Source organism: Cimex lectularius, unplaced genomic scaffold (genome assembly GCF_000648675.2).
Source record: "Cimex lectularius strain Harlan isolate CLEC.00 unplaced genomic scaffold, Clec_2.1 scaffold15, whole genome shotgun sequence".
Taxonomy (NCBI): domain Eukaryota; kingdom Metazoa; phylum Arthropoda; class Insecta; order Hemiptera; family Cimicidae; genus Cimex; species Cimex lectularius.
This window is the reverse complement of record NW_019392667.1, coordinates 2,662,604-2,676,043: the sequence shown is the minus strand read 5'-3', so window position 1 is coordinate 2,676,043 and position 13,440 is coordinate 2,662,604. Positions and strand designations below refer to the sequence as shown.

The 13,440-nt window shown below is 36.8% G+C and overlaps 2 protein-coding genes and 1 long non-coding RNA gene across 13 annotated transcripts in view; 1 reads left to right on the top strand and 2 right to left on the bottom strand.

The window, feature by feature from the left end:
* Positions 1-5,223, top strand: part of LOC106673756 (serine/threonine-protein kinase tricorner) — a 212,852-nt gene extending 207,629 nt beyond the window's left edge. For 9 of the 10 annotated variants that reach the window (XM_014405972.2, XM_014405970.2, XM_014405978.2 and 6 more), the window contains 3 exons: positions 3,602-3,796; positions 3,859-4,170; positions 4,239-5,223. In XM_014405972.2, coding sequence (XP_014261458.1) covers positions 3,602-3,796; positions 3,859-4,170; positions 4,239-4,354 — 623 coding nt within the window. In that variant the 3' untranslated portion in view covers positions 4,355-5,223. The remainder of the gene's footprint in view (positions 1-3,601; positions 3,797-3,858; positions 4,171-4,238) is intronic. The other variant, XM_024225175.1, reaches the window with a different exon arrangement.
* LOC112126320 lies at positions 4,585-7,304 on the bottom strand. 2 transcript variants are annotated; one of them, XR_002909897.1, is made up of 2 exons: positions 6,977-7,304; positions 4,585-6,891 (listed from the first exon to the last, which is right to left on the bottom strand). It is a non-coding gene; the product is annotated as an uncharacterized LOC112126320 (long non-coding RNA). The 2 variants fall into 2 exon arrangements; XR_002909898.1 differs by having other exon boundaries at positions 4,585-6,879.
* A 3,544-nt stretch (positions 7,305-10,848) lies between these two features.
* The window catches only part of LOC106673867 (N(G),N(G)-dimethylarginine dimethylaminohydrolase 1), a 30,851-nt gene continuing 28,259 nt past the window's right edge, over positions 10,849-13,440 (bottom strand). Inside the window, exon 7 of the mRNA XM_014406228.2 lies at positions 10,849-11,575. Within this exon, the coding sequence (XP_014261714.1) occupies positions 11,450-11,575 (126 nt within the window). The 3' untranslated portion in view covers positions 10,849-11,449. The remainder of the gene's footprint in view (positions 11,576-13,440) is intronic.

The following is a 13,440-nucleotide window of genomic DNA, read 5'->3' as shown; positions in this document are numbered from 1 at the left end:
GCCATTTTTCAAATGTCTTGGTCTAGCAGACCACGAAACTAGTGAATTGAATACGTTTAAAATGAAGTATACCTTCACTAAAGCTCTCTGTAGCCATTTCTTTGTCGCTGAGAATCAAATAGATTACATGACATATGAAAAATGGCAAAAAGGAAGGAAAATTCAAAAGGTGGGGTTGAGATGGGAAGTTGGTGTCTGAGTGGATCGAGGTCATGATAGCTCAAGTGGTAAAGCATGGCGTATCTTGCCGAAGATCGTGGGTTCGAATCCCGCTCGTCACGCTGACTTTTTTATCTCAACTAAAAACCTTAATTAATTGTAATATATTAATTGGTCAAGCGGACCACGAAACTAGTGAATCTTTGGTTATTGATAAACTTTGATAACTTTACTATATTTTTATTACAAGCTACATAAAAAAAGCTGTAAAATGATATATTCACATAGTAGAATGATGAAATGAAAATATTAAAAAATGGAAAATTTCAACTTTCAAAAAATTATTTTATGAAACCAGGACCTATTCACAGGAAGTGACAGATACATGTCCGATATTTTGGAGTGTAGAATGGTTAGGGATGGTTAGGGAGAATAGTGTAGAATCACCAAAAAAATTTGGCATAATCTCTGGCCCATCAACCTGGTCGGCCCCTAGTCAGACAAAAATTAGACGCTTGTATTTTATTATTTCAAACATTTTTTTTATAGTTATATAATGAGTTCAGAAATTCATGAATTTCAATCAAAAGTATTTAATTGTACACTTTCATGACTTGTGGGGGAAAACCCATTCACCACCAAAGCTAACATTACTGATAATGTAATTAATTCGGAAACAGAAGTGTAATCGAATACCTTAAAAAAACATAATACTAACTACCATACCTTCCAACTGCAAGAAGACAAGGGCATCCTACCAGCTGCTCATATTGTATAATTTGATATTCCTGAATACTAAAATCACACCTTACAGACCGTCACATCCAAACTGTCCAAAACACTTCTTTCTCCTCCGCTGGTGTTCCACAGGGGAGCATTCTCGAACCCCTCCTCTTCACAATTTACACTCACCTTCGATAAAGGACCTGTTACAACAATCACTTAACACACTCGAATACTGGCTCCACCAATGGAAAATCAAGATTAATGAAACTAAATCTAAACACATTGTTTTCACTCATTACCAAAAAAACACCCTTTATATTTTGATAATCTTCCCATCCCTGTTGCGAACCATGTCCGATACCTTGGACTGTACCTTCAGAAAGTACTAACGTGGAATCCCTATTCGAGACTCAAACATAAAAATTTAAATACAAGATTCAGACTGCTTAAAATACTACTTGACAAGCGATCCAAATTTACAGTATCAAAAGACTAAATACTGCCCTGCTGGCCCACTATGGACAAACAGATTTAACCGCTAAGCGTTCCAATCTTAACAGACTACAACCCTACATTCTAAAATTCTGCGAACAATAGTTAATCCCATTCATATCCGATCTTGCCCAATTTCATAACAAAAAATTTCATTTTCAATTACCCAATCGCTTAAACTCCTTAAGCCGTGAATTGTGATTCTCAACATTACCCACTAATTCTCATCAGAGACTGAAGCTGTTAGCCACTTGACAACTTAGTTGCCTAACATCAGTAAAAGATTGCCAAGTGATTTCCATCCTTGGGTGAACGGCTCCCACCAGATTATTCATACCTCACATGCCCTTTTAACAATTTATTACCTAGTTATGCTCTTCACATGCAAATTCCTTCCTCTGGCCTCGTCTAAGGCTTCAGTAAATAAGCGATCAGATTTTGTCTTGTAAAACAGAATCCTATTCTTCAACAAGAGCAGTTTGAAGCTATTCAACACTTGTTGGAGGCAGCGAACGATGCCTAACCCTTATTTTTACCATGTCCCATAAATGTTCTAAGGGAGCCATGTCAGGAATCCTTCAAGTATTGGGAGACAACTCGAGCTACATGCAGTCAAGCATTATCATGCATTAACACCGAGTTGTCCCCAATAAATGGAGCAAATGGGACACAGCTTTCAGAAGAACTTTCCCCATGTAAGTACATGGGACCACATGACATGGTAATAAGAGTGCAGTCAAAGATCCATAATGACAATACGTTTGGTGCGGGCAAGGTTGATTCCACCCCAAATCATAACTGTCTTTGAAAAGGCTCCAACACATATGATGGTCCTGGTCATCTGATTATCACAAACCAAAATCAGTACTCACCTGTGAAGACCACACCCATGCCTCTGTTCTGATGTTCAAGAGATATCTTAATTTGCAAATTAGTTGTCTTTGTGCTTGATGCCTCACCAGTAGTAGAGAATCTGATGCCAGACGACGTCTAGTGACTAGGCTATTCTCACAGTCTTTAAATGACTGTTTTAGAGCTCAGCCTTACATTACAGATCATTTGAAGTGTTTAATTAAGAGTTCTGTAGTGTCGTAAGAACATTAAAATGATTTCCATAATTGCTACTACCTTCTCTTTGGTTGAGACTCTCAGTTACCCTAAAGCAATGCAGATCATCGTTAATGGTAGTGTAAGCGGACGACGGCGCGGCAGCCGAATTATCTCTCAATATTCGCTTGCTTTTCTCTAAGCGACTAGAGATTAGTCGGCGTAAGCGCGTCGCTACTTATTCTTGTGTAGGGGAAGGTAAGGTTCCAGAATTCAATAAACCAGAGACAGTATTCAGTAACATTTATTGTACACAAGTCCTTCTCTTAACAGTACCCTAATTGCTAATTAATTAATCTCCAAGTCAGCCACAACTCTAAATCTAGGATGAGTCTATCAACAAAAGGACTTACCCAGATCAGTGTCCACAGCATCTCTTCTCTCGACCTCTGACTTGGCTCGATTGGTCGCAACGGCTGGTCCTCGCTGGCTCTGGCTGGCTGAGTCCTCTTGTTGAATCCCAGACGGAGTGTGGCTGCTTCTCTCCCGGTCCTTGGTCTTGACTGCCTGGGATGAGTCTCTGATGTTGACTGGTGGGGTGAGTCTCTGATTTCGACTGGCTGGGGGGTGAGTCTCGGATCTTGACTGACTTTTGATTTTCCAGTCATCCCTTTTATACCGGGTCTCTCTCGGAGTAGAGGTGGAAAGGAAACTCAAAAGTCAGGGGAGTTCTCACGCCACGGCTGGGCCGGCAAAGATGCGGTCTACCACAGGGTTGACATATTCCCAATTTACGATGTCCCCCGTTCTTACCTAAATGTCTACCTGGGTAACCATTTCCAAGCTACATTTGCCAGATGTGTCACGCCGTTCCCGTCTGGGCGGTTGCCCCTTCAAAGCACAACCCCTGTCCCTTTTCCTCGTTTACCTATTTTGTTCTTATTTTACAATTTAACTTATCGGTAAGACGGGGGCCGGCTTACAGTAGGTAGCGTGACACCCAAGAATTGCTATGTAATGGGGGCTATGTCCATTGTTGGCCAAAGCGAGACTTTCTCCACGTAAAACTTTAATTAAAAATGCAAGTGTCTGGTTTTTTGCCTGTGTATTTGTTGTGTATTGCTTTTTTTCCTTTTGTTTTGGTTTTTTAATAAAACTTGAGATGGAAATTATTTAGTTAAAACTTGGACAGCTTCCAATCCGATGGATTCAAAAAGGCGAGCGGAATCCTGGAAGAAAAACCGAAGAGCTTTGGCTTACAGTACAGTTGGCACACCTGATTACATCGCACCGGAAGTTTTTCTCCAGACCGGATATGGTACATCTTGTGATTGGTGGAGCCTGGGAGTCATCATGTATGAAATGCTTATAGGTAATTTTTTTTTTTTTAATAATGGTATTGGATTTTTTTTGTAATGTATGCTATTTGCTCAGGCTACCCACCATTCTGTTCGGAGAACCCGCAGGAAACTTACAGGAAGGTTATGGCATGGAGGGAGACTCTGACTTTCCCGCCTGAAGTGCCCATATCGGAGGAGGCGAAGGATACCGTGATGAGGTTCTGCGCCGAATCGGAGTCTAGGCTCGGCTCGTCTAGAGGCGTCGACGAGCTACGACTGGTCCCATTCTTCAGAGGGGTCGACTGGGACCATATGAGAGACCGTCCAGCCGCCATACCAGTCGACGTTAAATCTATCGATGACACTAGTAACTTTGACGACTTCCCCGATGTCAAACTTGAAATACGTAAGTAAAAAATTCTACTCCGAAAAACTATTTACAAAATATTAACTGGATTTTTTTTCTTTTTATAGCATCAGCCCCAGTGCCTCAAGATGGCGAAGTCATTTACAAAGATTGGGTGTTCATTAATTATACATTTAAAAGGTTCGAAGGCCTAACGCAAAGAGGGACTCCTGCGAAGAAATGAGCCCAACCTACGGCTGTACCACTTAATACGAAGTTCTGAGAGAGGCCGAGAAAGTCAAATAGTTATTTGGGGAACGTTTTTAGGGTTTCGTTGTACATTCAGGGATATTTATTTGCTTAGAATTCTGTGTCTTTCACGTTTATAGTACATTTAGCTAAGACACATTCTGTATATATTAATGGTCTCACAGTTGCATATTATTTCCATCATTGTTCACTTATGTTGTTGTCAATTTTTACATAATTTTATATGGTATAGACAAAATAGGCATCTCTACGGTGCCTATTTTTATTTGAAAACTATTTCTTTTTTTTTTTTCTTTTTTGTGTGTATAATTGAAAATAATTGTTTTGTATAGTTTGGATATATGCTCTCCTACGTCCCTGCGGTCTGGGACAAATATACATAGTATTAAGTCAAACCAAAGGTAATTTCCTCTAGAGAGGCCACTTTTGTTTACATTTTCAGTACGGCTTTTTATTAGTAGCACTATTTATTAATTTGTAGACGTGACGAGCGAGATAGTGTTTTTTTCTTTTTTTGTTAACTTTTTTTTAGTGATATGACAAAGAAGTTTCAAGAAAACATCAATTATGTGATATGTGTTATTGGGATATCGTGCAGTGGAATTTAAAACATTTTTGAAACAGTCAATGTGTGAATTATTTTTTTTTTAATTTAATTTAATTTTTTTAATAAAGGAAATAATACATTGAAATTGATTGAGGAATGCTAGGTAGCTTTAAAGTCAATCGCTTTACCTGGTAGGATACTAAAGATCATTGCTTGCACTGTTATTTGAGGGGAGAGTACCTTTACATTCGTGTACAATTTTGTAGTTTATAAATATATACATATATATATTTGAATTTAAAAACATTCATTTGTACGCCCTTCCGTACCCCATCCTTTAAAAATGGATATAAAAAAAATTTAAAAAACACATTTTCCTGTAGTTAGTTTCAGATAAATTTACTTTATTAAACAGTAGACTCTCATTATCCGCGCTTTCACTTGCTTTCTGGAGAGTGGGAATGAGTATGAATCACATCAAGCATAGAAGAAGACGGAGAAGATAAAATAGAAGAAAAATGGGAACAGGCAATAGAAAAAATTGGAGAAACAGCCAGTTTGTGCGGAAAAGTGAATATTCGCCACTGTGCAAGTCCTCAACTCGCCAATTGTGGACAATTGTGAAATTTTTGTTGTTGCAGATGTGGTTGCTGTTTTGTGTAGTGGCTACAAGTCGTAAATCAATCACTGAGTACGTTGCCCCATCTTACTTTCGATCCATTTCACCCATCAAAAACGTCCCGATTTTTGCAAATCAGAAGAGAAGCGTTCCAAATTATTGTTGGAAAACTGGCAGAAATAATGCTATGATTCTTTCATTAATATATCTATACCAGTTAGGAATTGTTTATTATTGAAAAATAAATATCAGTATTGATTGATGGTTATTCCCTAATATGTGGATACTATGACTTTGGCTACTTCGCAAATATTTGTACACTTTGAAGCGGATAAGGAAACAACACCGAATATTGTTGCTCAGCGAAAGCCAAGCATCCGTCCCCGCTAGTTGGATTACGCTCGGCAATTTGTGAATTCCACATGTCTGGAGCCACCTTTACACGAGCGCAATTGGATGAGGTGACGGTCTTCGCTTTGTATCTCGAATATTGGTGGTTCAAACAACTCCGTTAATTTTTTTTTCCTTGTTCAATTTCAATCTCTTCTGCTTTCCTGGTTTCGGTAATTACCCTTCCCAAAAAATACCGCGGCACCTGACTAATTCCTCCCACTCCCATCTCCGCTGAACAACTGGATCTGTTTTAGGCCCATACTCATTGACGTACGTTTTCCTGCATGTAATAAATTTTATGTTTCTGTACGTTGAATTTTTCTTATAGAAAAAACCTGAAATGTGTGTACATAAATTTATGCATAACATTGATAATAGGCACATGCGAGCAGAAAGTGTCCGATTTGATGTACTGATAAAAGAAAGTGCTTCGAACCCTGAAAATAAAGGGGTAAAGGATAACGAGAATCTACTGTTTATAAAATAAAATAAACAGTTTTCAATGGAGAATATTTATTTGGATTGGTTACAAAATGCTGTTTTCAAAAAATATTTTAACACATACCACCATTGGTATAAAAAAATAACACTGACAGTCATGATAGAATTTTTAGACTCAATTTTTTTGCCAACTGAGAAACTACAATAATGTTTTTTGTTTATATATTTAGTATATACATAGGTGATTTATTTATAAATAAAAAATTCCATGTGCATGCTACAATTTTATTTACATTATTTTATTTTAGATTATTATCTTGGCATGTTGGATGTTAATTCCACCCAATACTATTGCAAGCAGACAATGGCTGAACAATCTATGTCTGTTTACTTTTCTCTAAGCGATAAGAGAGTAGTCAGCGTAAGCACTTCGCTTCTTATTCTCGTGTAGGGGAAGTTGAGGTTCGAGAATTCAATAAATCATTATATAAGGTCACAGCTACAACAAAATCTTAATTAATCTAACAAGTCAGCCACAACTCTAATATAGAATGTATTAACAAAGGGAATTAGACCAAACGATCAGTCTTCAGCACCTTTCCAGTTTCTCAACCGGATCTGATGAATCGCAACAGCTGGTCCTCGCTGGCTGAGTCCCCTTGTTGACTCCCAGACAGAATGTGGCCGCTTCTTTTCCGGATCAAGACCTGGAATCGACTGACCGCTCGTCTTTGATCTTGACTGACTTTTGATATCCAAATCATCACTTTTTATACCAGTTTTTCTACTGTACATATCTGTTGTGTTCTTCCCCTACTATTTGGGGAATCACGGATCTTGCCTTTTTTTGATTGGTAGAGAATTTACAAAGAAATCAATAATTTTTTAATGAACAAAATAAATTGACAGTAATGACTAGGGCTGTGAAATATATGCATTTGCATATTTTTCCTGATTAACTAAAACATCCAATATTAACAAACTGTATATGTTCTGAAGCATTTAGAATCAATTTAAGCTATATTTTTTTGCACATTTGTGCATATATTGCCATAAATGCATATTTTTGTATAAGTGGGTTATAATTGAATATCTTTTTACATATCCGGCATATCGGTTTTTGGCACGTCAAATTTTAATGTTTCTGAGCAGGCAAAAAGAAAAATTATCCGGAAAAGAAGCTACGGGCTCCCATTCTTCCGTTTCCACATAATGAACGAGTGATCAGTTGCTGGTCCTCGGCTTTCCGCGAACTTTCAGTCGCCTTTGCTTCTCTTGGAACAAATAGAGAAAGGAATAGTGTTTGTACCACTGTAAATGTTCTCTTGGAATAGTTTAATAGAAATATTACAACCTCAGTTCTCTTCTTTCCCTACCATCATGCTTCTGAGTTTTACTCAGTCTCTCATGCGTTTTCCATCGTGAAACATTATTCGTGTGTTGTGAACTGACTACTCCTAAAATGTCGAAAGTCACTGCAAAGACGAAAGATCTTGTTCAAAAGTATATGCGTGAGTTTTCAAGTGAAATTTTTAAGGGCTATACAGACGTTTTATACTGTGTTTGTTGTGATAAACCTGTATAAACAGCTACACGTAACACAGCACATAAAGACTGCAAAACACAAGAAAAATAAAGATAGGAAGTCTAAGTTTCAACAAACCTTTGTGACACAAGCTGCCACAAGAGCTGGGTCTGAAAAGTCCGGTTTCGATACCGATTTTTGTCGTGCTTTAGAGCTGACATAAACATACCCATCCATAAACTCAGCCACCCTGAATTCAATGGTTTTTTTGGAGATATACACAGGGAAAACTATTCCCCCACGAACGCACCCTCAGGAAATCTCACCTGGATCTTGTTTGCAATGAAACACTCCATAAAAATCAGAGACTTAATCGAAAATGGACAGATCTGGGTCTCGATAGATCAGACGACGGATTTTTTAAATTAAACTTTTTTTTAATGCGTTTTTCTTTGTTAATATTAGCAATGTGATGTTCCTCTTGCCACTGTTTCTCTTTACAATACAATTATGTCCTTTAATTTGAGGTTTCCTTATTTTTCCCCATGGTAGTTTTCGCATATTTTCAGTTTTAAATTGCATTTTTTACCAAATATTTTACATATGTATGTGCATATTTGTCTGTTTTTATTGCATATAAAGCACAGCCCTAGTAATGACATATATAAGAAATGGTCGCAAGGTTAAAGGAAGTAATCACTCACCCACTTACAAAAAAAAAATCTTTTTAATAAAAATAAATGTCACACCAAACACCTAAGGCCAAACAACAGATTTTTGTACATTAAATAAAAACCTTTTTTTTATCAATTGTGCTGCGACACGTTTTCAAGATTCTCTTTGGACAGAAGCCTCTCCAGCAGTGACTGGTTGCCAGAATCTTCTCCCAGTGCTTTAGGAGGGGAGGCAGAGTTGACCGACAATTCCCGGCGAATAGCTACGTTACAAGTAGAAGGGGTGAAAGGGAAAATAAATCACAGGAGTCCCCCATGCTGCAGACAGGTGTCGTGCACTTGGATGACGCGACCCTGATTTACGATATCCTATGTCGCTACATATTTTTGGTCTTGTGACAACCCTTCCGCACTAAATAACTAAGCTTCAGTTATTTAACTGGTTGTCCAACTATTTAAAACTTTGATTTACAGGTTCATGGTGCCCACTGAGAAGACACCTCCCCGCCCCATAAAGGTATTCTACCAGATCCTTTTTGCCGTTTTTCCGAAATAAAAGAAAAACGGCAAGGCACTACCTCGCAGTGTGATAGGTATGCTAGGTCTAGATTTGAAATCTTTGAAGGAGCGGATATCACCCAATCACTCCCCGAGATAAAACGGTCCAAAATCTTGGGGTTCATGAACAAGCCCAAAAGATTTATGCAGGACACATGAGCCAACCAAGTCCCGGACCTTTTAAGGATGGGGTAGGAGTCTACCCAGGCATTTAACCCCTCGGGTCTTGGTTCCCCAGGTTCGTGGAAAAACGTGGCTCTGGTTTGGGTCTGCGATACCCTTGTTATTTATTCTTTTTTGTTTGAACCACTGTGTAATTATTGCAGGGCTGTTTCCCTGGTTTGTAAGGAACGTGCTGTGCTACGACACCTGTTGACCAACTGCTTATGTATCCCAGATTGGTTGGGGACATTACATCGTTCCCATCCGGGCATCGCCCCCTTTTACACATTACATGTACATTTAAACTAATTTTTTGTTGTTTTTATTGAACAACTACTGCTTATTCTAAGACGGGGACCAGCTTACACCATGACTGACTATTTGAAAAGGCTGTGTGCATGGCACATGAAGCAGTGTTCTACACATTACACACGGTCCTGGTAATTGTTCAACTGTCCGAGTGAGACGCTGATTTGCAAATATTCACCTTTTTACTCGACAGCTTTTCAATTAAAGAAAACCTGATGTGGGATGCCTAGAAACTTCTGAAGCCTTCTGATGACTGTTTTAGAGTTTACCGTTTGTAGTTGACATCTTTCAAGGGTTTAAATGATCGTTTCATAGTCGGTAAGAACAATCAAACGATTGTCTTTAGCCGTTGTACATTGAGATTAACATCTCATTGATCAAGCCTTAAACCGCTGTAGACCATCACGGTTGGTAGTGTGGCACACCCATGACGAGCTATGTCTAGGTGAGATCTAGACTTAAATTTTTTTTACTCAAATTTGTTTCATCAAAGAAAACAATTTATTGAGGAATTAAAATAAATAAGGTGTGATAAAGTTAAAAAATATTTAAAACATAGAACACAATGTATTTATTAAAAGTTTCCATAAAAGATACATAATAAATTAACAAGTAATATTAATTACATGAATTTACAGCAATAATTAAAGTCTTTGCTTGAAATAACATAATAGGCACTAAAAGTCATTTTTTGTTTTTAATCGCAACTTGTACTTTTTTTAAATAATTATCAAAAATAAAAAATTAAATTAAGCCTTATTATAAATATTCAGTATATAAAATTGTCTTCTTCTAAAATTCAACAATAGAAAATTGTTCAGATCTTTTTTTCCTTTGAAACACATTGTTTTTGTTGTGAATGGTTTAAAAAGACAAATTGACGAATGAGCTTAAAGTCATAAACCATTTCATGGTCCTTGGTAAACTGATGAGCTTAATGATTTAATGCAATTGGTACTTGGATAACAGCAAAATTGAAAAAATCTTTCTCTAAGCACTAATACACAAAGAGGAAGACACATAAACATGAACAACTTTCATTTTCTTCACAAATAGCTAACAACGATCTATCACTTCACAACCTATTCTGCACGATTATAATAATTTCATTATTATACCAATTCTTAGGCGTCCGTGTATTGCACAATCGTTTGATGAATCGCGTTCATCAATCTTGACCTTTATTTTTTCATTTGAAGAAAACGTTGGTAATTTACAAATGGAATGTTTTTTTTTTTTAAATTTTTTTTTAACAGCATTAAATGCAGTGATTAGGGAATGTTTGTTTAAAGCAAAAATGTGAAGGTTGTACAAAAATAAAAAACGTTTTGCTCTGAGCTTACGAGAAACGCCGATATCTATAACAACTAATGAACGTTTGGCAGTTTTAAAAAAGCAGGCAAGTCTTTATTATTAAGTCTTAATCTAAAACTGTACCACTTTTATTTTGACTAGGTCTTAAACGAGTTATTGTATTTTCTTTAAAATAAGAAAACCGAGATTGTCATTTTTTTTTTAAACAAGACTTGCCCACTCAGCGAAATGGCTTCAAAGACACATTACAGTATAATAATTGAAAACTTACACACTAAAATAACGATAATATAAACCTTTTTTTTTTTTTTTAATGCCAGTACCTTGTGCTTGGCATGTGAGTACAAAATCAAGAAATAAAACCTTTTTAAAAGATTTAAAAACAAGAAAGTGGGAATAAAATAAAATTGTGAATAATTGATAAGTTTAAATTAATGTTTGTGTTTTGTGTGAACGAAATCGATTTGGCCAATCGTGTTTACTTTAGTTTCGGTGATGTGAAAGAATTCCAAGCGGCAGTGAATTCATTAAAGTGATCTTATATGTCGGATCCCTCTGACGAGCAACGCGCACGAACTCAGCCCAGTGCTGTGCTTGGCCAATTCACTCATCACAATACCCTTCCTCGGAAAATCCACCTTTTCCGCGAACACCTGCAATAAAAAAATTTGTAAAAATAATTGATGGGAAACAACAATAAAAAAAAAAGTAAATTACGATAACTTTTAACCCTTCACATATTTTTTTTATCAATAACCATCTCATTCGTGATATATGCTGATGGCCAAATTTATCACACCAGTCAATTTATTTATTTTAAAATTAAATCCATTATCTTTGTACGTTAGTTATAGGTAATTAGGAGCTATTGTACTCAAAATAAACAGTAAATAATATTTCATTGTCATTTTGTACTGATGGATGCAATTTGCAAAAAAGTAGCATTATGTTACTAATCCTTTTCCACTCTTTAGATTAAAAATAAATTACAATTAAGGTTTTTAGTTGAGATAAAAAAGTCAATGGCACGAGCGGCACTAGATACGCCGCTGCTCTACCACTTAAGCTATCATGACCTCGATCCACTCGGACACTAACTTCCCATTTCAACCCCACCTTTTTTTAATTTTCCCTCCTTTTTGCCAGCTCAAGTGGTAGAGCAGCCGAAGATCGTGGGTTCGAATCCTGCTCGTACCACTGACTTTTTAATCTCAACTAAAAACCTTAATTAATTGTAAGATATTACTTGGTCAAGCGGAAAACGGAACAAGTGGAATTAAAAATAAAGAACATCAGTGGAATTTCATCCTTCCCAGAACCAACTTGTCGAGTGAATTAAATGTTTTATTTATTTATTTTTTAGAATATTTCAACTACAAGATTATATGATCAGGGTACCAGCGTTTTTGAGGAGAAAAGAAGTAGCTTATTTGTATGTCGGGTTTGAACCCACAACCTTTTCCTTACACTGGTTCTTTAAATTAAGGAAAATTGTATTAAAGAAACAGCCTACAAAGGATGAACGGAATGATAGTGACATCAGAGTTAGGTTGGTTCTAATTGACCCGATTCCTACATTTTCAGGCGAACCCCTACTTAATACAGTCAAAGATATAATCAAACCTAAAAACACAGGAATAAAAATAGAAGGCATTAGGGCCACACAATGGCGGTGTAGCTATAAAACTGCAGACATGAAGATGGAAAGAAAACCATGGCTTATGTAGCCTTCAACCAAAAAGGACTAACACCACGAGGGGCTTAAGTAAAAAAGAGCCAAGAATCATAATACTGCGTGTCCCGTGTTCTGTCACCAAAGAACAATTATTCCAGCAGTTAATTGGCAATAACCCTGAATTTGGTGAGGAATGGAACACTGAAAATGTTAAACCCCTTCATACAGTACCCTATGGTAAACCCCGTGAAGGAACAGACAAACTAGTATTTTGGGTTGTAGAAATGCTACCCAAGCAATGGGAAATGGTCATGAAGGCAACGAAAATATTCCTAGATTACCAGGTCTGTCCAGGAAAACAGTATGAGACAACCCAATGTTTCAAATGCCAACGATATGGGCACACATCACGCCTATGTCAAGCAAATGAAGAAACATGTTTTAAATGTGCTGGAGGAACACACAACAATTAAAATAACTGTGTGAGATGGTATTAAAAGAAAGAAGATAGAAACAAGGATAATTTTATATTTGCTGGAAGGGGATCTTGCATATTTCCATTTTTACTGTGTCCATATTTCCATACTTACTGTGAGTACGAACCATCTTTTTAAAAAGGATTGACCTCCAAGCAAGTGTTGAACAGCTTCAAACCACTCTTGTTAAAGAATGGGATTCTGTTTCACGAAATGAAATTCGATCGCTTATTTACTCCATGCCTAAGAGACATTCTGCCAGAGGTGGTAATTTTTATTACAATAAAACTCACGAATTTCTGATCCCATTCATAATTCGGTTTACTTTAAATAAATTTGTTATAATTAATATAATTATAAAAATATG